General features: G+C 39.0%; 2 protein-coding genes across 6 annotated transcripts in view; one reads left to right on the top strand and one right to left on the bottom strand.

The window, feature by feature from the left end:
* LOC143279805 (regulator of MON1-CCZ1 complex-like) overlaps window positions 1-2,426 on the top strand; it is a 30,095-nt gene extending 27,669 nt beyond the window's left edge. For all 4 annotated transcript variants that reach the window (XM_076583989.1, XM_076583990.1, XM_076583988.1 and 1 more), the window contains exon 22: window positions 410-2,426. In XM_076583989.1, the coding sequence (XP_076440104.1) occupies window positions 410-492 (83 nt within the window). In that variant the 3' untranslated portion in view covers window positions 493-2,426. The remainder of the gene's footprint in view (window positions 1-409) is intronic.
* On the bottom strand, window positions 1,605-22,164 carry LOC143279806 (very long chain fatty acid elongase 2-like). Of its 2 annotated transcripts, none has more exons than XM_076583993.1 (7): window positions 22,055-22,164; window positions 16,930-17,018; window positions 11,972-12,162; window positions 8,897-8,983; window positions 7,251-7,422; window positions 6,510-6,634; window positions 1,605-5,447 (listed from the first exon to the last, which is right to left on the bottom strand). In XM_076583993.1, exons 2-7 carry the CDS (start codon window positions 16,985-16,987, stop codon window positions 5,166-5,168), a joined length of 915 nt encoding a protein of 304 aa, XP_076440108.1. In that variant the 5' UTR covers window positions 16,988-17,018; window positions 22,055-22,164; the 3' UTR covers window positions 1,605-5,165. The 2 variants fall into 2 exon arrangements, with proteins under 2 accessions (XP_076440108.1, XP_076440109.1); XM_076583994.1 differs by having other exon boundaries at window positions 21,954-22,085.
* Window positions 22,165-23,043: the final 879 nt, after the last annotated feature.

Here is a 23,043-nt window from a genome sequence, read left to right as displayed (position 1 = left end):
AAAAATGTTTGATTTTTTTCCCCCCATCCAAACAACCAGAGCTTCAGACAATATAGTACACTAAATTTGTCAATGTCTGCATGGTGTGATTAGTGGAATCGGGCATTGAGTGTTTTTCTGTCTTTCACTTGTTGAACATAATGTGTGCCATTTCCTTTGAAATAAATAAATGGGGAAAAAGGTCAAGAGGATTGGGTAGAAAAAATTCCTGGTCTTTTATTTGATTTTACAGATATATAGACACTGATCCATTGACAGACTGACCAAAGACATTGCAATTTTTTTGTGTGTCCACAAAGGACAAACCTGTCTTTGAAAAGATGCAAAATTAACAAATGTAGATAAACACACACCCATTGCCCCAACCCACCCACATTTTATGTTACCAGATAATGTTTTCCTTTTGCAGGTGAACACTGCGAAGAGTATGTGAGGAAGTTTGAAGCGCTGTTTGGCACAGAGGCCCTGATGCCCATTCAAGTGAACATGTGAAGATGAATTGGAGATTCTACTACATTGAAAGTACCGATGGTTCTGTGATGTGCATAAACTTTGACATGCAATTTTTTTCCCCCTCTATCCAGTGACACTGTTTATGCTGTATATATTTGTAAATATTCAGTGCATACTGAGGATAGTGAGGATTGTTTTGAAAAACAATTACACATGGTGTAGGCTTTCAAGACAGTCATGGACATTATCATTCACAGAACATTTGATGCAGACTTCTTACAGCAAGGAATAAACACTATGTGAGAAATGGTTTAAGTTTGTTTGTTGTGTGGTTCTAGGTAAACTTCCCCACACTGAAATGTAATTTAGATGGATATTCAATACCTGCACACTGCAATATCACAACAAATCAGTGAGTCCTGGTGGAAATAAATTGGCAGTAAAGGGTTCCCATAATTAAGAATAAAGGACAGTTGAATGCACTGAAGAAAGTAGCGTTTGAAAAACAATATCTACTCCTGCCAGTGAACTCGCTTAACATTTGCACTCATACATTTCACTGACATGAAATGTTTATTCTTGTGTGGAGTCTACAAGTTATGCAATATTTTTAATAAAAAAAACAAGGGTGACTGGTGGTGTTTACACATTTTCTGTGGATACCCGTTTCCTCTTTGCTGCTCTTGCACCCTACATAAAATCTTCAACTGAGAATGGAAGAATGTCCATGGTCTATCATGGATTGACCCAGTCTGTTGCCTTAAGTAAGCTTCTCGGAGGAAATGAGATCTGAAATGTTACCCTCAGGAAGATTTTTTTTTTTTTTTTTAAATGATAGCAATTACAGCCTGAAAAGGATCAATGTCTCGATACACCCTACCATTACAAACAAAACCACAAACAAAAAATGGCCAACTCACTAAGTGGGACAGGCAAGTGAGATCAGTGGCAGGGCACACAAAAACTGAACAAATGTGAAAAACTATACACTCCCATTGCACATATATTCAGTGTCATCACAAACCAAAAGGCAGTTCCCTGAACACTGAGCAGGAGATACACTAAGCACTTAATTATAACACAATACAAAAAGATTTCCATTACCAAGAATGACTCTGAAGGCATTCTAAAAGGTACAATTGAGAAAACAGTTGACTTCTGGCGTGGTTTCCTTTCCATGCAAATTTATTCACTTGCATCTAATTTTAAAGCACAATCTATAGAACATAATGGACAGTCCATTATAAACATTGGCAACTTCACTTTTGGAACAATTATACATGCACATCTTCAGGTAAAGATCATTGCACATAAGTAATGAAAATGGAAAAAAAAATTATAAAACTAATCCTTTGTTATCCCCCTCCGACAGGATTCACTTTCCCCACCAAAAAAAAAAAAAATTTTATAGTCAGTTTTGTACACCGAGTATTCACACACAAATCACATCTTTTGATCAGCTGTTTTCTTGTTACACAACAATTTTACCAACTTCACTTGCCCTCACAGGCATGATTTCCTTCTTCCATTCCTTTTCTCACTATACACTGCCCTACAAGAACATTATCTTACTGTCCAAAGTCACCTCTTCTAATATGCTTGGAGGGGAAAAAAAAGGACTGAATGCATGTAACAACTGTTGCACTCAAGACAGGCTCTTCTCATTTTCTATCAGCTTACAGCAAGATGCAGAGAACTGCCCAGAAACGTCCTACAGATGCAAACAAGGGGTGTGAAAAAAAACCTCAGAAATGTTCTTAATATCTGGATTTGTATACATGTACCCCTTATTTGCTTTCTGCAAGAAGATGAGAAGCGCTAAGCATAGGAAATGTATGCCTGTTGACCCTTCAACTTATTGTACTGTTGAATATCAAATGGCCAGAATGCATGCAAAAGGCACGACTCCTAATAAAACACTTAGCATGAGTAGATAATCAATAATCTGTTAAATGCAAAATAGCCAAAAGGCATCCTCACTAATAAGACTAGCCCAGTAGCATGACAAGGGTTTTTAGAAATAAATGCTGTTTTGATAATCAAGTTCAAAGACAAAATGATGCCTCTATGAAAATGAATCGATCAAATATTTGCTCCAGTGGCTCTATGAACTGAATGTTTGCTATACAGTGTATTAAGTAGATCCTGCAATAAACCATTCCTTTTTACTTTGGTTTGATTGATTCACATAGCAAATTTAAGGTCTGGTATTTCTACATTTACCAGTCATGTGCCCACAATTAAGAACAGATTCACACAGTGATAATGTAGTCTTGACATTTTACACATTCGTTTCATGGCTATGCAGACCCACATCATACCATTCTGACTGATCTCATTAAAATAACCAACATGAAAATAAGAAATAAAACAATCCTTAATACCAATAGTGAGCACATGCAAAAAGAGCACACAGGTGCACACATACAACACAGTTAAAATACACACTACCTGAATAAAATCTCACAGAGACTAAAATAAAAAAAACTGTACAATAGAAATACTGTAACACTTAAATATAAATGATTAAAATATGGTAAATGATCACAAAATACAAATCTTTCAACAAAAGATCTAATACTGTGAGTAACGTATGACACTTCAGTTTCAACCTACTGAAGACCCATTCCAATTTGTAAGTCTCTGTATGTCAATGTCATAACTTGTATCTATGCAGTTGTGAAAAGGGAAGTTCTGAAGATGGACCCAACAAATAAAATAATTGCTCCTTTCAATATCCATCCTCAAAAAATCCTTTTTTTTTAACATAAACACAGCAATGACTTCAGAGTTCAATTTTTTCCCCAAAAGCCCTAAACTTTTTTGTGACTTGTGTAAGTTTTTCCATGCCTGGAAACATTACTTACACCATCTACATTACATACTAAGTACACAATGAATCTTCCCCCTAACCTGGATATACAATGTCCATTTGCTTCTGTGCAAATCAGCATAAAGTCTCAAACAGAGCACAGGCTGATCTGGAGTGTTTTCTTCTACAATTAACTTTGTTCGATTCCAAATGTCAAGCAGGCAACCTTTGTTTCAATGCAAGCAAAATTTCTAGTTCTGGTTCCATATGTTGTCAAGCCACTACCTACCATATTTGCAACTGGGTGAACCATGGTTTCTTGTGATGCTGATCTGAAGCCCGTCTCCTGGTCTGAGATGATTATTGTTTCAGTTGTTCCTCTGAACCACTGTTCTGGTAAAAATAGTTTCTTAACTGTCCGTTCTTGCTGGTGGATCTTTGAAGCAACTATGAACTATACTTTCAGCGAATCCAATTCCGACATTTAAGAGTTACTGTCTTTGTAATGTTTGGGTTGTTTACACCTTTCATTTTCTCTGTGAAAATGTGGAAAGTGATTTGGTATTGCCAGCACCAACCACTCAATAGGAAAAGGACAGTCACAGATTTTGTCACCTGTCTTGCAAACAAAAGATTCTGGTCCCTCACCATGTATCCCTTCCCCCTCGAGTGGTAATCTGTGGTGATGGAGGGGAGCACAATGCAGGACACGTTCTTAACTTCTGGATGTTGCTATGATGGTGAAGGTCTCACTCTGTTGCCCTATACTCCATGATGGACCAGGCTAGGTCGATATGAGCAAGTCTTTGGCAGTGCATAAGGAGTGGTGAGGCCCAAGCGTGGGTGTGGGGCCATGACCACTTATTCAATGAAGACAATGGAACTGCTGAAGCAGGATCTTTGCTTTCATGTTGGTGTTGTCTTCTAGTTCTTCCCCCAAAGGAGCAACAGTGATGTCCGGTCTTCTGCACTTCATGCAAGGCCAGAACATGTTTGTGTTGTTCAACTGCAGGCGCTCACTGATGGTGGTGTTGGTACAGGTCCACTTGGCTTTCTGCAGCTTACATCTACATTCCTTCTCAGTGAATATCTAATTTTCCCAGTTGGTCTTTGCTTTGGTGTACTCACTCATTAATGAATCTTCTGAACCTCAGCCAGGGAAGCCCCTTCTTTCTTGTGCTCTCTGTTGGGACTCCTGCATCCACTGCCAACACCACCCTATTCTTCGGGATCCATCAAAGGGTTTCCATCTGCGCAAACACTGTACACAGTGTCACCCTCTTCCATCTTGCTCAGATCCGAGTTCTGGTTTGGTTAGCCTGCATGGTACTGGATGTGTGTGTGTGCAGAGGTCTATTATAAATCTTCAGTGTTGTGATTGATGTAAATGGCATATTTAAAAAGTTTCACTTTAGATTTAAATCTATTTGACTAAGGGCTGCATGTCACCTACATCTGCTGAACTTGTTGCAAAGATGCTGTCCCACTGGACTAAGTGTAATTTCACCAGAATCATGGTCATGAAAATTCTAACTAATGTTACAAAGAGTGTCCACACTTTCTCTAAGAAGATGAAATACTCTACAGCCTTAAGTTCTGGGTTTTCCCTTCGAGTCAAGATATTGGGTACCCATTATTTATGCAGCTGCTCCATCTGACTGGCAAATTTTCTGCTGATCTTCCCAAACCCGGAGAACCAAAAATCTTTCAAAGTCTTACTGTATGCTGCTTGATGCATATGCATACGCTGAAAATAAGGACAACATGGGATATAAAAATATTTTCTTGAAAAACTCATATCACCTTCAACAGCTCAACCAAAGTTTCACAAAACATAAAATTATGCTTTGTTCATAAACTCATTACTTTACAACATAACTGCCTACAAAATACCCCATTCCTACTCTGCTTTTGTACGTATATCTGCACCTTCAGGAGGGTGACAGAGTCCGTTAGCGACTGGGGCATCTTTTGTGGCGGGTGAGCCATTAGCGATGCCTTTGCTCTTGCTGTTCTTCAGCTTGTTGGAGCGGCGCTTGATGTAGGCATGGATGTAGAAGTTGCCAAAGAGGATCAGCATGATGACCATGTAGCCAGACAGCAGGTTCTGTCCCCAGCGGGGGAAGTCACAGCCCTCACGTATCGAGTTCACTGTGTGAGTGAATGTGACACAGAACTGCAGCTGCACACAAAACACCATACACACAGCTCACGTGTGGTCCATGAGGAACATATTTTGAACCATCTTGTCAAGTTAAAATTCCTTCACCTCTTTCTCCTTGCATGTTAAACATGGAAATATTTTGGCAAAATAACAAAGACTCTGTGAGACGTTAGCTATCAACAAACAAAATTTCCCCCACCCTGTCACCCCCTCCCAACTCCAAATCTAAGTTGATCCTGTGTTTGTAAAGTGCTCAGAGCTTGGTCTGTGACCGAGGATAGGCACTATGTAAGTATCCATATCAATTAACCAATCAAATTCCAACCCCACCCCACCAAATTTTACATACAGTTTCAGTGGCATTACTCTTACCCACTCATCTAAATTCCCCCACATCGCCACAGTCAAGCTCATTCCATCCCTGTCCCAACACCTTAAGTCCATAGGCAACCTTCAATACCAGATCACCAGAAGGCCACATATGAAAGAAATCTGCCGAGTCACTTTGAAAGTGCCTATGAATCTGCACACAGGACACCATTTTCTTAGTCCCAAACTCTTGTTACGGCCCTACGGCATAGAGACAGCCTCAATGTCCCCACAACATCAGTGCCCGATAGATCAATCTGCCTACAATGAAGACATGGACACAAGCTCATCACAAAACATGGAAGTTGAGGTGAACTTGAAATAGAGGTTACCATGAGAACAGGACATGAAAGGCCACATTCAGGAGCCAGTCTCTTTTCTTAACGGCTAAAAAGGAAAATGATGCACCAAATGCCATAGTGAAGTAGTTAGCAGTGCCAACAGTTGGGAGTACACCAGTTCTCTCAATCACAAAAAAACCAGTGAACCAGTTTCTTTTTTTATGATTAAAAAAAAAAATGCACCGAATGCCATGGTGAAGTGGTTAGCACTGCCAACAGTTAGGAGTCCATCAGTTCTCTCAATCAAAAAATTAGTGCCTTCAAATGCATTCTTTTTTTAACCCCACATACAAGTGAGCACTTCACTCATACATACAAGCAACATGGACCTCTCAAACTCTCTCACTGAAACATGACAGCATCCACATACCAGCTGGAATCTGGTAATGTATCGCTTCCACCAGAGCTGGTCCTTGAGGGAGGGGATGGCTGACAGGCCGTAGTACGCGTACATCACCACATGCACCAGACAGTTCATGCAGGCACCAAACCAGGCTGTCAGCAGTCATACATGGGCATCATTAACTGGTGTGGCTTCTTTTTTTAATCAATCTACTTACTACCTCAGTAATATTCTTTTATAATCCACTTACCTCAGTAGTATTTGTTATACTCATGTTCTTGATTATGCTTTCATCCTGATCCTATTATATGTTCAGCCATTATTTGAACATTTTAAACTGTTGGTAATTTTGCATAACTTACACATATTATGACTGCTTAATTACCAGTAACATATACAGCTGTCATAAGCTGCAAAACAAAGAAAACAAACATCTTTACTTGTAGCACCACTACTTCCACTAAAAAAAATCATTAAAAAATTCATCATAAAACCAATCAATGTACCTGTGCAATATATGTGCTGTGTTCTAACCAATATATTAACCTGTATGCACGCACACATATGCATGCACTGGTTTTAAATCACATGCACCTGTAAACATACATTTGCATGCATACTTCGACATAAATGCAATAGTATGAATCAGTAAGAAATTTGTTTAAATTGTTATTCACAACATGAAAAACAAAATCATTAAACACACCAAATCAAGAATTAATATCCAAATTCAGTCTGTTCATGCAATACACCAGACTGTATACGTACACATTCCCCCAGGGATAAACATCATTGTCCACCACCAGATGTTGAGCATGGAAGCATGATGGAAGACGTGCAGAAACGTGACCTGCTCATTCTTCTTTCTAAGGATCATTAGAACAGTGTCCATCAGCTCGATAGCCTTGGAGAAGAAGTACCACCACAACACATTGGCCACCTGCACACAAAATGCAATATTTCATATTGTCTGCTTTATTGTTCTGCACAAAGTTCTGACAGTATTTCCCCAGCAAAAAAGGAGTGTTTCCAAATCATGCATAACAGACATGATACAACTGAAAATAAACTGTCCCCAAAACAGTGTTCAAAAAATTCTGACCACCTGTTAACTCCACTTCCATGACAGAATGGATAGTGGAGAATGAAGAATGGTTTATTTCAATTTCAGTATTTCTTTGCTGACTTCAGTTCAAGTTTTATTTGATCAATTTGAACCACTACATTAAATATAATAATCAGTTTATTTTTCTACAGCACTCCGTCTGAATAGCAATTCCAGAGATCTAAACAAGTGTATGATTCCAGAAAATGAATGCTAAGTGACTACAATATGCAGTGACATTCTCCATATTTCATTTTGTTTATCTGAAACAAATTTCAGTTTTCAAACATACTCGGTTTGTTTGTTTTTTTCATAAACGGATTGAGATTAGTAATGTGTCCTCAATTGAAAATAAGTGTCAGCTTTGTGTTTTTATAAATACTAGATTATGCAAGGAAAATATAACAGTGTGTACTTGATAATATGTGGATATTTTTTTTAATATGGCTGGTAAGTATTATACAATGGCAAGTACCAGTAGTACAAAAAATCCAGAATTAAAGGGCTGGACAGGAAAGCATTATCTGACAAAGATTGTACTTGTTCGTTACACTCAGGAGTCTGAGACAACTTTTGTTCCTGACAAAATCAAGATTTTGACATTTTTGTCCCCAGGAAAGTTTTGTATAATGTGTTACTTATTCCATAAAACCCATTTTGATCCCATAGTTTTGAGGAAACAGATGACAGTCCATCCATCAGATACCTACCAATCAAATCTCAGTATGTCAGCACTTGTGACTATTTTACCAGGAGAAATCATGTGAAGTTAATTTTGTCTGTCTAATGTATTTCATACTATTTATTTTGATCCAAACCATTTGAAGAAAAAGATGTTCGTCTATGCATCAGATTCTAGCCAATCAAATCTTCGCATGTCAGCACTCTGTCAGATAAAAGTGGCTATTTCAACAGATGATCACAATGTGAAGTTAGACAATTACAATTTACTTATACACAACCACATGGTATGTTTATATATATATATATATATACAACTCCTGACTAAAACTTTTTTAAGACAATGAAGTTTTAAATCTCAGAAAACTTTTAACCTTAAACCGTGCAGCTCTGGTATGCACTTGAACTACATTCTATGGATAACAAAGATTACACATCAAATCACAATGATCGCATGATCGCAACCCTGAGCAATATTGTGAAATTTCATTAACCAATAATTACCAGGGGGGAAAAACACCATCTATGCATAACTTTTATCAATTATAATACACAAAATGGGCACTATTGATATACAGTTCTGAAGATGACTTTTTTTTTCCTCTTTTATTTACACAGAAACACTCACCCTCAATTCTTCTGGCTTCTTCCAACTCTCTTGGTTGTAAGAGGCACAAGTCAAATCATAGCCCGCGTTCAGCACACTTAGTATTATCTGGAAATTTAAACAAGAACAGCTAAATTTACATAACACACAACCATCACATAAGGTATTCAATGCAAAAACATGTCAACAGACCAGAAAAATACTTCATTTGTGTCCATGGCCCCTGTGAGATCTGTTGGGATGACAGCTCCACATTAATTTTTTCAAAATTAACATATCAGTAGGCCACAAACACAGCTGTAAGTTTGCACAGGTACATTTTGTTTATATGGCCCTTACACTTCAATGAAAAAAAAGGCAACAAAATCTCTCAGCGAATTTCAGAATATAGTTCTGCATTGGCCTTCTTTGAATTCAAAATTTGCCCTGTCAGTCAAAGGGATGGAGGTGGACCAATCCAGTCCATATCAACTGTTTCATGCTGGTTCTAACAAAAGTAACCCTGTCAGCCAGGTCATGGAGCATCTGGCAGCTGATATCTGGAATTTCAGTTTTGCCTGTTCGAAGAAGATTGAGAGGGAGCGAGCAAGTGTGTATGTGTGTTACTGGGTGTGTCTGTGTCTGAATGTGTGTGTGTGTGTGTGTGTGTGTGTGTGTGTGTGTGTAAGAGAGAAACTCAGAAAGAGATAGACATATCAACAGAGAACATGCATTTCATTTTTTTCTTTTTTTATATGACAACAGATTTCTCTACATAAAATTCAGGCTGCTCTCCCCAAGGAGAGCGCGTTGCTACACTACAGTGCCACCGATTTTTTGTACTTTTTCGTGCGTGCAGTTTTATTTGTTTTTCCTATCAAAGTGGATTTTTCTACAGAATTTTGCCAGGAACATCCCTTTTGTTGCCGTGGGTTCTTTTACGTGTGCTAAGTGCATGCTGCACACGGGACCTCGGTTTATCGTCTCATCTGAATGACTAGTGTCCAGATCACCACTCTAGGTCTTGTGGTGGGGGAGAAAATATCAGCGGCTGAGCTGTGATTCGAGCCAGCGCGCTCAGATTCTCTCGCTTCCTAGGCGGACGCTTACGTCTAGGCTATCACTCCACATTAATAGTATTTAATAAGTTATTCAATAATAAAATGCAGTATTCATCATTTGAAATGGAGAAATACGCTCACAATCTATCAGTGCAAAAAAAAGAAAAAGAAAATGATGAAGTACGTTAAAACAATTCAAGATGGGTATTATTATTAGAATAGTATCTTAAGTTCAAGTGAGTAAACAACAGGACACACACACACAAATCTTGCAGTATTCAGCTTTTCATTTAAAGTAATCCACTGATGGTATATAATCATACGGTGAAAAAAAAAAAAAAAAAACGATAAGGAAAGAAAAAATCAAAAGTAAATTCCCCTAAAGTTTCAGTTATAATATGCCTAGAGGCCTAGTAGGATGAACTGATTTGTTACAGGGTTGTTTGGGAGGGGGTGGGGGGGGGGGTTAATCAGCAGAGAGAGAAGGGCAGGGGAGCACAGGACCTCAGGTTATGACCCTTGTTTTAACTGGAATTTGTGCCTGGGTTAGAGTAAACAGAGGTACAGGGACACTTCTGCTCAGTGCAAACAGACCCGATTCCTTCTCCATGTTTTACAGCCAGAAACAACCATATCAGTGAAGCCAGCATAGAAGTGATTGGGCAAAAAAAATGTCCAACCACATGCCTGCATTTTAAATGAGATCCCAAGATTTTTCGCCAGCACTTTGCAAGCCTTTAAAGATCTTGCTCTTCTTTGGGATCTTGCTCTTCCCTTTGTGGATGTTGAGAGACAGGCAAACTGAGGTTTCTACAAAAGTGCTCATCTTTTCCTGCATCTGCTGTTGGGTGTGGGAGAGGAAGGCCAGATAGTCCACAAAGCCAAGGTCATCCATTTCGCTTCTGAGCTGTGGACGTCTTCATTATCCAATCTATCTTGAGTTGGAACAGCGACAGTAAGCACCACCAACTTGGTGAAGGGGCAAAAATTTCAATGTTCAAGAGTACAACCAAATCCATTTTTACATAAACAAAATAACAGGCTTCACCTGCTGCAACGTTAAACAAAACAAAGCAATAAAGGGAATTTTCTAGAGTACAATTTCCAGTAAGCAGGAGTTCTATTAACTGTTAACTCTTTAATTGGACACAAAAACCTTTTTTCACCTAGCAACTGACATACTAGTTTGATCTAGTTTGCTTTCAAATCAAATACATAACACTTTAGCAATCCACATGGAAATTCATTTGCGCAATCACAGGCTCATTATAAACATACACATAAAGTCACTGTGTGTGTGTATGAGTGTGTGTGCATGTACATGTGTGCGCATGCGAGTGCATAAGTGTGTTTGAAAGTTTAAGCATTATGAACTTAACTTTCAAATGCACAAAAATACGTACACACACACATCTACATGTCAAAATATCTATCTATATTTCTATCTATCTAAATATATACATATGCATGCACACACATCCCTAAACCAGTGTTGTCACACATAAAGTGCACAAGAAATACCTTATAAGATACTGAACTGGTTGAAACCAATTCTCAAAAACTTCATGGAGCCTTTCCAAAGGTTTCTATTTGTAAAGAAAAAGAATATCCTTAGTCAAATATTTGGGATGACAATGGGATATGTTCAGAATCAGATAAAGGATCATAATGAGGATCAAACAACTTGAAACAACAAAAAATAACCAGTGTTAAATACTGAACATGTGGACAACTGGCAAATATACAGGAATGTCATTCTTCAGTTTATTCATGTAAAACTATACAAGTCCATATAGACCCACAATATACCACTCAGACCGCTGAAAAATAAATGACATAACCAAATGGACGGTTACATTTGCCTTTATCTATATACAGGACCATGAGTTGGTAGGAAATGCTGGATAAGCAAACCATGTTCTGGTTAGTTTTTGTTTTGTTTTGCTTTTTTCATAAAAAAACAAAAACAGGTTATGTCCTGGTTTGCATTACATATCCACTTGTTTGGAAAAGTACACAAACACACATATCCACATGCATCTTAAAAGAGACCAACCTCCACAAACATGTAGAGAGAGAGCGCAACCAGTCCCAGATTATAGACCACCAAGAACCATTTAAGGTCAAGGGGAGAGCGGTTCTTCATGAAGCGGGGGCCCACAATGACAAAGAGGGTGTAGAGAACGGTCAGGATCCATACTGGATATGGGGAGTTCTCCACCAACAGCCAGTTCTTGGTGCGAGGGTCTGCAACCATCGTAATATCCAAACATATCATATGATACCTTGCTGCAATTATTCCTGGAGGGGATGCTTGCATGCAAGGACCTCTCTTCAGGACTTAACACATGAAGCTAAGATAATCACACCAAACCATGTTTGAGACCATGGCTGCCCTCCTTTTCTCCTAGCACCTCATTAACACGGTCGGTGCTTGTATGACGTCAGCTGACATCCTACACAAAGTGTTGCCATAGTGCCTACAAGTCATCCACTGACATTCTGCATCCATTCTGTTTTTTCCTTTATCAGAGTTTGGTTCAATAAACACAGACTCAGAACATAGTCTGGATTCTAAGTATACTATTTAAATGAGCAAACCTTAGGTGGAAGACATTCTTCTTAACGATTTGCTAAGTGGACAACATGGAGTGCGTGTGAAGAGGGTATGCCTCAAACATAAAAAAGGAGTCAGAAACTTTGTCCAGCAGAAAATGGATTTACACAACTTTGCAGGCTGTGCAGATGATTACGGATGGGTTTAACGATGAGATGGAGCTATCTTGTCTGATCGCAGAACTAGGCAGATGTGTTGTGTACAATACACATGGAAGCGGAACGTACCTTTCTTGAAACAACTTCAGCAGAACTTGCACTTGGCTCCAAGTTTCCAAAACACAAATCATATGCAGGCAGACTGATCCCCAGAGATACATTCAGGAGTAATTTCAATTCAGTTGAAGCAATTCTGTGTTGTAAGGGCAGAATGCAATGCGGGTGAAATCAGTGGAAGCTAACGAAACCCACTACTGTATTTTTGGATGTGTCAAAGCCATCCTGCTGCATAGTGTTTTGCTGTAGCTTGCTGTCAGTGGGATTACTGTTTTATTTACCAGCAGAATACACTTAATCACTGTATTGCTTGTTCTGATTTAGTAAAGTTGTTGCAAAAGCTACAACCCAAGCCATATCCCACTTTTTGGCACCATTTTTTGCCACAACCACAGACAAAATAAATTATCTAAAAAATCAGGCAAACATAACTGGTGATGAACAGTACATTATTTTGATGATTCATGAACAAATATGTCGCCAGACTCACTGAAATGAAAAATTCCACAAACACATGCAAAGGAAGTGATAACAAAAGATGTAGCTGAGGACCCGATTAACTTAATGGGCGTTTCCAGTATTGTACATGTGCACACATTTATGTATTCAAACCAAATCTGCTAACAGTAACAATACTTCCACCACCCAAATCTTTATACTATTAAATGCAGAACAGATTTTACCTTTTCCTTTACTTTTTTTTTCTTTCTTTTTTTTACTGGATAAAGTATATGACAAGTAAGTCTTGAGTGCCTTCCTCCTTTGTTGGTTTTAATTCTGTATCAATTTCTAGGTTTCCATGGATAATTTATTATCTTTATATACCCTTTGGCAGAAATGCTCCTCTTTGCTTCAACTGATTGGTCAGAAATACACACCATTCACTTATCTGTCAGAATATATACACTATTATATTCCTGATTTGTCATCACTCGTAATTATTCATATGATTTTTTTTCTTAATGAATAACCTTACATTTTGCAATTTTCTGTTTTGAGGACAGATAACTCATGCAAAAAATCTTATTTCTTGCATATATTCTAAAGTCATTATTTTTCATTCTGCTTGACCTCAGAAACAATGTGCATGCATTCCACATTCACAAAACACACACTCCTGAAATTAGTAAAGTTTTGTTTTCATTTTTGTATCAACTGTTGTATGTTCTCCGCAGATAATTCATAGATTACCTGCCCCTTAGGAAGAATTGCTCCACTTTGCTGTATCCTGATTAGTCAGAAATATACAACATTCAACTGTCCAGAGATGTCAACCCCGGTCAAGTGTTTGTGGGAACAATCAGGAAATTTGGTAGGACATTTTGAATTTGGTAGTAACACTTGAACTCCAAGCCACATCGGCAAAAAAGCACATATGCTGTTTGACCAAGACGCAACTTGATTCAGCCACGTCCTCTCTTGATTGGGCAAACAATTAAGCTGACTGGTCCACTCAGTGCTGTTTCAATGTAAATATGCACGCAATTAGCTCAGCAGCATCACGTTGAGTCCAAGATTAGAAGTGACTGGCCTGGCCTCGTGGTCAATAAGTCTAGAGCCTCTGGGTAATGTTATGATAGGAAAGCATGTGGCAATGCTATGCAGTCAAAAATGAACCTGTCGGAACAACTTTGACATTGGCGTAACATCAGAACAAACTGTGATCGAGTGTATCAAAATATGGTGAAATTGCAACAGTTGGCATCTCTGATTGTCAGTCAGAATATTTATATACTGCTGCTAGTCATGACTGACTCATAAATAAATTTTTAAAATTTAAGTCACCCCCCAAATTTTGGATTTTTCTGAGTGATACTTGTTAACTGCCGGTAATGACAACAGCCAATAATCCACATTTTTCATGAAACCCAGGGCTGAAAGACAATGGAATGGAGATATGTATATATTTTTTCATTCTTTTTGTCACTGATCAGTTGGCTGACTTCTTTGTAGAGGAAGCACACTGGATGCAGAACACTTTATCAGCTCAAGGAAAGCTTTACTGCTTAGTTTCTAAGAACATAATTGACATTGTCTTGACTGAACCAACGTCTGTCATTGTTGGGACACTTAATCACTTCTCTGTCTACAAACTGATTGTTATAAACCTAAAACCCATTTTATTTTCTTCAACAAGCATAATCTGACAATAAGAACAATACTTCCAGCATTATTTGTTTTCTTTTTGGGTGTCATTCTTGGAGGAGAAATAAGACTTTGATTCACAAAAATTAACTTAATTTTTAATTCCCTGAATAGTCATAGATCTACAATCAAAATCATTGGAGAAAAAAGCCAAAATTCAGAATCCACAATCATTATCCATCACAAAAGCATTTTCTTTCTGTATCCCCAATTTCTTCATGTTAGATTTTTTCTTTTAATTACTACCACAGAATCTTCAAGACTCCCTGGCAAGAGAGCTTTTTGTCTTTCTTTTCTTTTAACAATTCTCTGGCACTGAACAGGTTTAAATTGAATTTGCAGTAAATGCATGACTTGAGAGCTGAGGCTAAGAAAACCAATGTGTTGGAGAAACAGTCTGCACCAGTTAGAAATCACCTTTCTCTATGTATCTTTATTGTAGTTTGTACACTATTCAGTTTCAGTTTGGTGGGAAAAACCAGGAGTTTGGTTACTCATAATAGAGAAAGTGTAAGGTAAAAATTTCAGTGGTTTAATGTCTTAGGTGCAAAAAAGAATACAACAAAATGTGAGTGCCCAGTTATCAAGTCCATTAAAAGACAGAAAATATTCCAGATTTTCTATAAAAAAGATAAAAATATCTCTTAACAACATTTTTTCTACAGGTGAATGGACCAGCACAGCAGAAAAAGGCCGACTGAGATCGAAAGAAGCCAGAAACAAAGACTGCAACAGAAAAATTCCTAGCACAGAATTTCTAGGAAGCGTGGAAACTACAACAAAAAGAGCTCTAGGTATTCCAATAGTATACTATTGATTATAGACCAATTGACTGCTTGTCAGTCTATTTCTACCATTCAAGTAAACATTTTTCTAGTGTCATTACAAACATTTCTTTTTCTCACAGCTGAGTTTTGCAATTGTTTCATTTTTCCGAAGACAGCATATATACAGTTGTATTCCTTATAGTTATAAACACACACAAAAAATAGTTTAGCAAATAAGTGTGTGTTTTGTTGTTGTTGTTGTTGTTTGTTGTTGTTGTTTTTTTGTTGTTGTTTTTTATAGTATACAAATTTTCAGTTTGCTGAAACTGGACAAAACTCAAGTCCAAGTCAAAGGGAAAGCACAAACCATTTTCTTTTTTTCCTGTAAGCATAAAGAAGCTAACACTGTGGGGGAAAAAAACTTAACAAGAACTGATAGACCAAACATTTGTGCATATTTCTAGTTTGAGGGCTTTTAGTTTTACATAACTACTCAGCATACTGTTATCAGGGATGGGAAAGAAAATGCAGATTGAAAACTTCATCAATAAGCAGCCATGCTCAGCCCATGGCTACTGATTTATTTTGTCATGGGCACTGGAGGCTCTTCACTGACGCAGCCAATAAACAAAAGGGAAGACATGTAATCCTTGATGAGGCTATCCTCATCAGTGAGGACCAATAAGCCTGTCTGACATTTGACAATGCATGTGATTTTTCATGACCATTTGTTGTGCTCCAGGAATACAGATGTGCATACCAGTGAATGCCTTAAAACAGTTGTCAGCTGTCAAGGATCATATAACATCAAAATGCTCAGCTCTATTCAACTTTCATATCTGGATGCATGCATGTTCACACACAAGCAGCACAAAATTGACAAATACCAGCATACATTTTATGGTCTACAGAGTACAATACTGTTCTGGTTTAAAATAGCAAGTTATGATGCATGCAGCTATCTGCCTACAAAAACAATACAAGTGAGCACAAAGTTCACAATGCATGTACGACTTCAGTATATATCAACTTACCTGAAAGTTCCTGACCACCATGAAACATAAAAGTTCTCTAGAATCATGTGTGCCTAACTCTGGTTTGTTGGACAGATGCTCTTACCCTGCACCCCAGTAGTGTGTCAGTTGGTAGCAAGACTTACGTCCGGGAAACTTGTTTGCAGTCCTGCTTTCAGTCATCCACCCATGGACACATTAAAAAAAATTACCAGCCTGATATTGTGGGGAAATAAAATATTTATCTCTGAACTTACCAGCATGAGGTTTGGCTTCGTCGTACTGACGTACAAGGTCTTTCAGAATGCTGGCCATCTGTGCTTTTTCAGTGATTAGCGTCTGATTCCTGCAACAGTGACAGGTGTGACTGAAAAGGAAACACGTCATCTATGATGCATTTTCTTTAAAATTATTGACATTTCACAAGTTCTGCTGAATCTTACAAAAATTTTAAATAACCTACCTTCAGATCTCCAGAGCAGGGTTTTTGTCTTTTTAATTAGTGTGTGGGGGCAAGGGTTGGGGTTAGGGGGGTGCGTGTGTGTGCATGTGCATACATAGTGACCTTTAAAATGTTCAACTGCTGATCAATCACAAAGAAGAAGAAATATCAAGCTTTGTGACAGATGAAATTAAGACTGGGAATGATATGAAATAAAGATGACAAAAAGTATCTTCACAGTGTTTACTCCAATAGAAAAACTGAGATGAATATGACATTCCCCACCCCATCACCCCTTCCAAGCCACCATCTCCAATATCATTATTTTCACCATTTTGAAGCACACAGCCAGTTTTGTTTTGTTTTTGTTTTTTCATTGTCCACAGGATGTTCCTGACCGAACATACAACAAACTAAGAAGCTCAGTTTCATAAAATATATCTGGGTAATATCAAGACATACAAGAACTGCAGCAACTTGTGCCTGGTTAGTTCAATAAGAGAGTGCCAAGCCTACAGTCAAAATCTTGACAGTTTGAATCACATGCACCAAACATAAAATTTGACATTATAGCTGCCCATCTTATTCTTAATGTTGCTATTCCGTTTGTGTCTATGCCATATATCAGACAGGTTGCTCCCAGTCCCAATACCCTCCCCTCTTCCAGGATGGTTATCCTTTCTGGCCATATCACCTGAAGCTGGCAAGATATTAAACCTGAAGTTAACATAGAAAGGGATGGTGGTTTTCCTCTTCGCCAATGGCAAACAATTTGTTACACTGCAACAGTAAAAAGGACAGATTTTTTTTCAAAAGCAAGTAGGGTAGCTATGGGTAACTGCGAACAGCGTGTAAATGCGAACGATTCATATACCACCCCACTTCGAAACGTTTTTAACAGTTGCATTTCACAATTCAACGTCTGCTTCGACCTTTTTCTAATAACTTAATGAATATATATCCATTTCCAAGAACCAGTCAAACATCAGCTATTTCTGACTATTTCCGCGCTCTTTCTTCTCTTCATGCACCACTACCCACCAAGATTACAAACTTGCTCCAAAAATCCCAAAAATCAAGGGAAGCAAGTTAACCCTTTCGCTGCCAGGAAAATAAGATTTAAGTGAAATCTATTTGCCAGGGTTTTTTCACAAAAAACGGGTATAAATTTTCCAAAAATTCTGTGCTCTTTGTTATTGGAGAAAGACCCATAAAAGTATATATTTTCTGAAAGGTAAATGAATAAAGAATACAAAACACATGCTGTTTTCCCATTTTATATATTTTTTGTGACATGCTGTTGTTTTGAAATCAGTGTTTTGTTTTTTGTCACATTTTCAACTTGTTCATTACAAACATTAGTCAGGTAATTTGCACAAAAACATCATATTTTCTGGACAAATGGATATCTGCAAACCCAAAATCATACTAGAACAACCACAATATATATATATATATATTTTTAAGAGATAGATACACAATACATTGTGACTTCTCCAAGTGATAAGATGGATGTGAGGCCACGCCCCCTCAGTCTCCACCCCCCGTCCTCATCACCCCTCTCACACAGTCACTTGATTCAGTTCTCATCAGACCGCGTTGGCTGCATGCCAAGAATATCGCTCTGCTGCTAATTCGGTCATCTGTCGACTGCTGACATCTGTACAGCCGGCGTCACTCACTGACAGTCACATCTTGGCCACTCTCTTGATTGCTCCCTTTATTTTCTGTCAGATCGTCCTATAAATGTTCATCACTATCTTCTCCTTCGAATTTACGCTTCAATTCTTTCTGAGCATCAGCTAAAGAAAGAAATCTTGGTTGATTTTGTTCGTCACGATCGCATGTCTTGAGCACGGCGTCAGTCCGACATTTTGTTGAGCGAGCGAGGAGAGAAGTCAGGCAAACACTTGGACAGTGACCCAACCAAAACGTTCAAATAAAGGACTGCTTCATGACGTAGATGGGGTTTCTAGCTATGAATAGAATCTAGAGAGATTCCCCAGGCTAAAGCTACCACTATTTTTGCCAAGGAAGTAAATGCAAACCAGGGAAAAGTCAGAATATTTCGATGACGAGTTATCTCGTCATGCAGGCAGCGAAGCATACATGCTTGCCATGACGAGTTATCTCGTCATGCAGGCAGCCTAGGGGTTAAGGTCTTGAACTTTGACACAGTTTAGAATGGTTGATTTGATCACATATGTTGAATGCACATTGCCAGTGCTGGGAGAATTTACGCATACTGATGGCAGATCAGAACATCAGTTTTGACAGAAAACTGCAAAGTACTGTCGTTTGCTATCAGACCATATATTTTGATGCAAGTCTATTTGCGAACGATGCTTCACAGTTACTGAGCACTCGCAAAAGGGTGTGTTGTATACGGTGTGGGGTGTGTGTGTTTAAATGTCTGTGTTTGTGTGCAGTGTGATCAAAACCAACAGTACAACAGTCAGGTGCGATGTTCCAATGAAATGTTGTCGAATGTTGTAATGAGTTAAAGATCTGGTTCTGTTTTGTCTACTTGTACCCAAAGCCATTGTTCCCAATTAGACTTGCCTGTTCACATTTACCCACAGGCACCCCTGCTATTTCAAACGTCGACAAAACGTTGAAAAGAATGAGCAGACAAACTTTTCCTGGTGCAACCAGTTGGAGAAAGCCTTCAAAAACAAAAGAATTACGTTTGACTATCGTATGACATGTTATCGTTACAGTACATAGAGAATAATAAAGGGGATGGAACAATTTCATGCATTGCAAGGATCATTGGACCCCTATGCAAATTTTGAAATCACTGGCATTTATCAAAAGGAGCCTGCTGGCAAACATCTGAACAGTATCTCTGTATCTGTAGGGTACGTTGCTATAGCCACTTATGACATAAACGTAACGGTGGGGGGAGTGCGCAGCCTAGCACTTGTGGTGTCCTGAGAGCCATGCTTTGAAGCTCTCGACAGATGTTGCTGTCACCATTGCCTCGTCCAGATGGTTCCAGTCACAGAACAGTGCTAATAAAGAAAGTTTCTGAATTGCTCAGTCTGAGATCTGCCTACTACAAAGGATCTTGAATTGTTCCTGATGTGATTGGAGATGGCACTTGTTGCATCGTATTCTCTAAAGTCGCGAGGTTTGATGTGACGTCCTTTGTGTGGAGTCAGGAAACCAGTAGGCGGTATGGCCAGTACCAACCCCTCAACCACCTTGTACAGAAAAGTTAGGCGTAGATCACTTCTACGTTGCTGTAGCATTGGCAGCTGCAGGGTTGATAATATATTGGTGATGGCACCAGGGGTTCTTGTGGTGTAATAAACCTAGCTGAGAGGCGTTGGATTTTTTCTAGTTGGTTTATATCTTGCTGTAGGTATGGGGACCAGATGATGCATCCATACTCTAGGAGTGGGCGGATGAGGGCTAGATATGCATTTTTCTTGCAGTGTTGAGGAAAGAAGCACAAGTTTCTGCGGAGAAAGCCTAGGGTGTTGTTTGCTTTCTTCGAGATGTTGGCTATGTGGGTGCCCCACTTCAGGTCATTGGAAAAGATGATGCTGAGGTATGGGTTGGAGGAAACATGTTGGAGCGGGGTATTACAGAGGGAGTAGTTGTAGTTGGAGGAACTGTTGGATGCTGAGGATATAGCATTTCTTTGGGTTGAATTTCATGCCCCAGTCAGAGGCCCAGGTTTCAAACAGACAGAGGTCGTTTTGAAGTTGTAGGTGGTCTTGAAAGGTGTTTATTTCGCAGTATAAGAGGCAGTCGGCAGCGAACAGACGGACCAGTGACTTGATGCTGTTTGGCAGATCGTTAATGTGACACAGGAAGAGGAGAGGGCCCAGACATGTTCCCTGGGGTACTCCGGAGTCCACAATGGTTTCTTCCGATGAGTCACCCTCTATTACTACTGCCATCCCCCTGTGAGTACTTACCCCCTTCACCCTGCACTGTGTGCCAACTGGGTCACTGTTAACCTGTTTGATGTATGAAAGTGAACATGAGGTGAGTGAGTGTAACCAAGCAGGCATAGCACATTTAAACCATGCGTGTGCATGCGTATGTCACTATGTGTCTCAATGTGTGAGATTTATATTTCTCTTGAAAAAAAAAAAACTAAACCAAACGCAACAGTTTGTTGGTCACATTTCTACAACTGTTGCCAAGAAACTGAGTGAATGATAGGCTGAAAATGAGTAGACTACCAGAATTTTGAGTAATAATCCATGACTGTGCTGTGTGCATGTAACTTGTAAGCTAGACATTTTCTTTTTAACACAGACGTTTTCTTGTTAGTTTTCCTTTTTTTATTTTTTTTTTTTATAGATATTTCAGCTGCTGGTATCTCACATTCATGGTTCATTGACTGCTAACCAGCGTGTTAAACATCTACCAGAAATTAAAATAATACACAGCACTTAGTTAAATTGTTGAAAGGTTAATACCATGATATATGATGATGTTAAAACTACGTATGTAACGGTAAGCGTTCAAACAATAGACATAAAATTCTTGAAATTTCAATATTTTGTCTGCGCTGAAATTGATGAGGGCGAGGGAAGGGGGGTTGGGGGGGGGGGGGTAATGGGGAGATGGGATCTAGATACAAGTACCTTCTTTCCCAACGGACGCCGCATGGTCGTCTGCAAAAGCGTTCAAAAAAAACAAAAACAAAAAAAAATATGTAAAGTGCCAACAAATTATTGAATAAAAATCACATCCCAGCTTGTCCAAAACAGGCAACAAGGGTTCATACTCATAGTGTCAAGTCCTTTCAGTCAACTCATGCAACTCAGAATCGATTTGACTGAACCGATACTGAGGACTGACCATCTCGACTGTTACCTTGGTTTCCTTCGATGCTTCCTCTTTTGTAGACTTAATTGCGTTAAGGTAAGACTGGTTCACAACACTGCATGCATGATTCAAAACAAAAATCATCTTACCTAAACAAAAAAGGATAAACAATTAGTCCAGCACAGAACGGGCTTGGCAACAGTCTCTGTGCCTGCCGGTGAATGAATCAAATCTCATGCGCAGACACTCAGCTCATTATTATGAGGTGGAGGCAAGCAATCAACCAATCAAATGCCGCGAATGCAATGGCGCGACCTGAACTGAACCTGAACTGGCCTTGTGGTAGGGGTCAAAGCAAACCACGTGATCTTAGTCCTCATTTTTCCGATCACGGCACGAACTGACCAGCATATCTCACGGCAAACCTTTGGACAAAACAAACGATCACAAGGCCGACTACAATGTTGTGTCACAAACGTGCTAATGATTCGAACTGGCCGGTACTTTCACGGATTGTCATGCCCCCTTTTTCATTTCGCTCTCTGTGCCTCTTCGATCGGTATTGTTTTCATGAAACAATTTAATTATATGCTCTCTCTCTCTCTCTCTCTCTCATGCCGCATCTCTTTTCATGCATTTATTTACTTTTGTGTTGTTATCTCTGATACTTTGGCCGGACAGAAAAACGTGCACCCCCTTAATTGTCATTAGAACTGTCGGATTGTGTATTCTCTCTCTCTCTCTCTCTCTCTCTCTCTCTCTCTCCTAATAATCTCTCTCTCTCTCTCTCTCTCTCTCTCTCTCTCAGGCTCTCTCTCTCTCTCATAATAATGCATCCGGTGCCTGATCAGTCAGGAAACTGAGCAAAGAATGCGGGAGGTTATACTTCTGCCAGTTCGTGGATATAACGATACTGAATAAATAGTAGCCTAATATTCTCACATTCTGTCAAGAAACTTTATTGCCAGAACTCGGTGAATTGTCTCCGTGTTGTCAGAAGGCAACCGTCGTCAGTGTCACTCTCTTCACTCAATCCGTGCTAGCTGTGTTAACCGCTGAATTGTCTGACGCCTCCGCTGAATTGTTGCTGGCGACAATTTGTGTTGCCGACGAAAAATCAGCGCGGGTCGGGGAACCG

The sequence above is a fragment of the Babylonia areolata genome, chromosome 3 (genome assembly GCF_041734735.1).
Source record: "Babylonia areolata isolate BAREFJ2019XMU chromosome 3, ASM4173473v1, whole genome shotgun sequence".
NCBI classification, from domain to species: domain Eukaryota; kingdom Metazoa; phylum Mollusca; class Gastropoda; order Neogastropoda; family Buccinidae; genus Babylonia; species Babylonia areolata.
This window is presented reverse-complemented; position numbering and strand designations above follow the sequence as displayed.

Bases quoted from the DNA above. Each gene is read 5' to 3' on its own strand.
- LOC143279806 (XM_076583993.1), bottom strand. From the start codon at position 16,987: ATGGCCAGCATTCTGAAAGACCTTGTACGTCAGTACGACGAAGCCAAA. The intron at 8,984-11,971 runs GTTGGTCTCTTT...TTAAATTTCCAG, and splicing joins CTCTCTACATGTTTGTGGAG to ATAATACTAAGTGTGCTGAA. The intron at 7,423-8,896 runs GTGAGTGTTTCT...TTTTGTGTGCAG, and splicing joins AGAAGCCAGAAGAATTGAGG to GTGGCCAATGTGTTGTGGTG.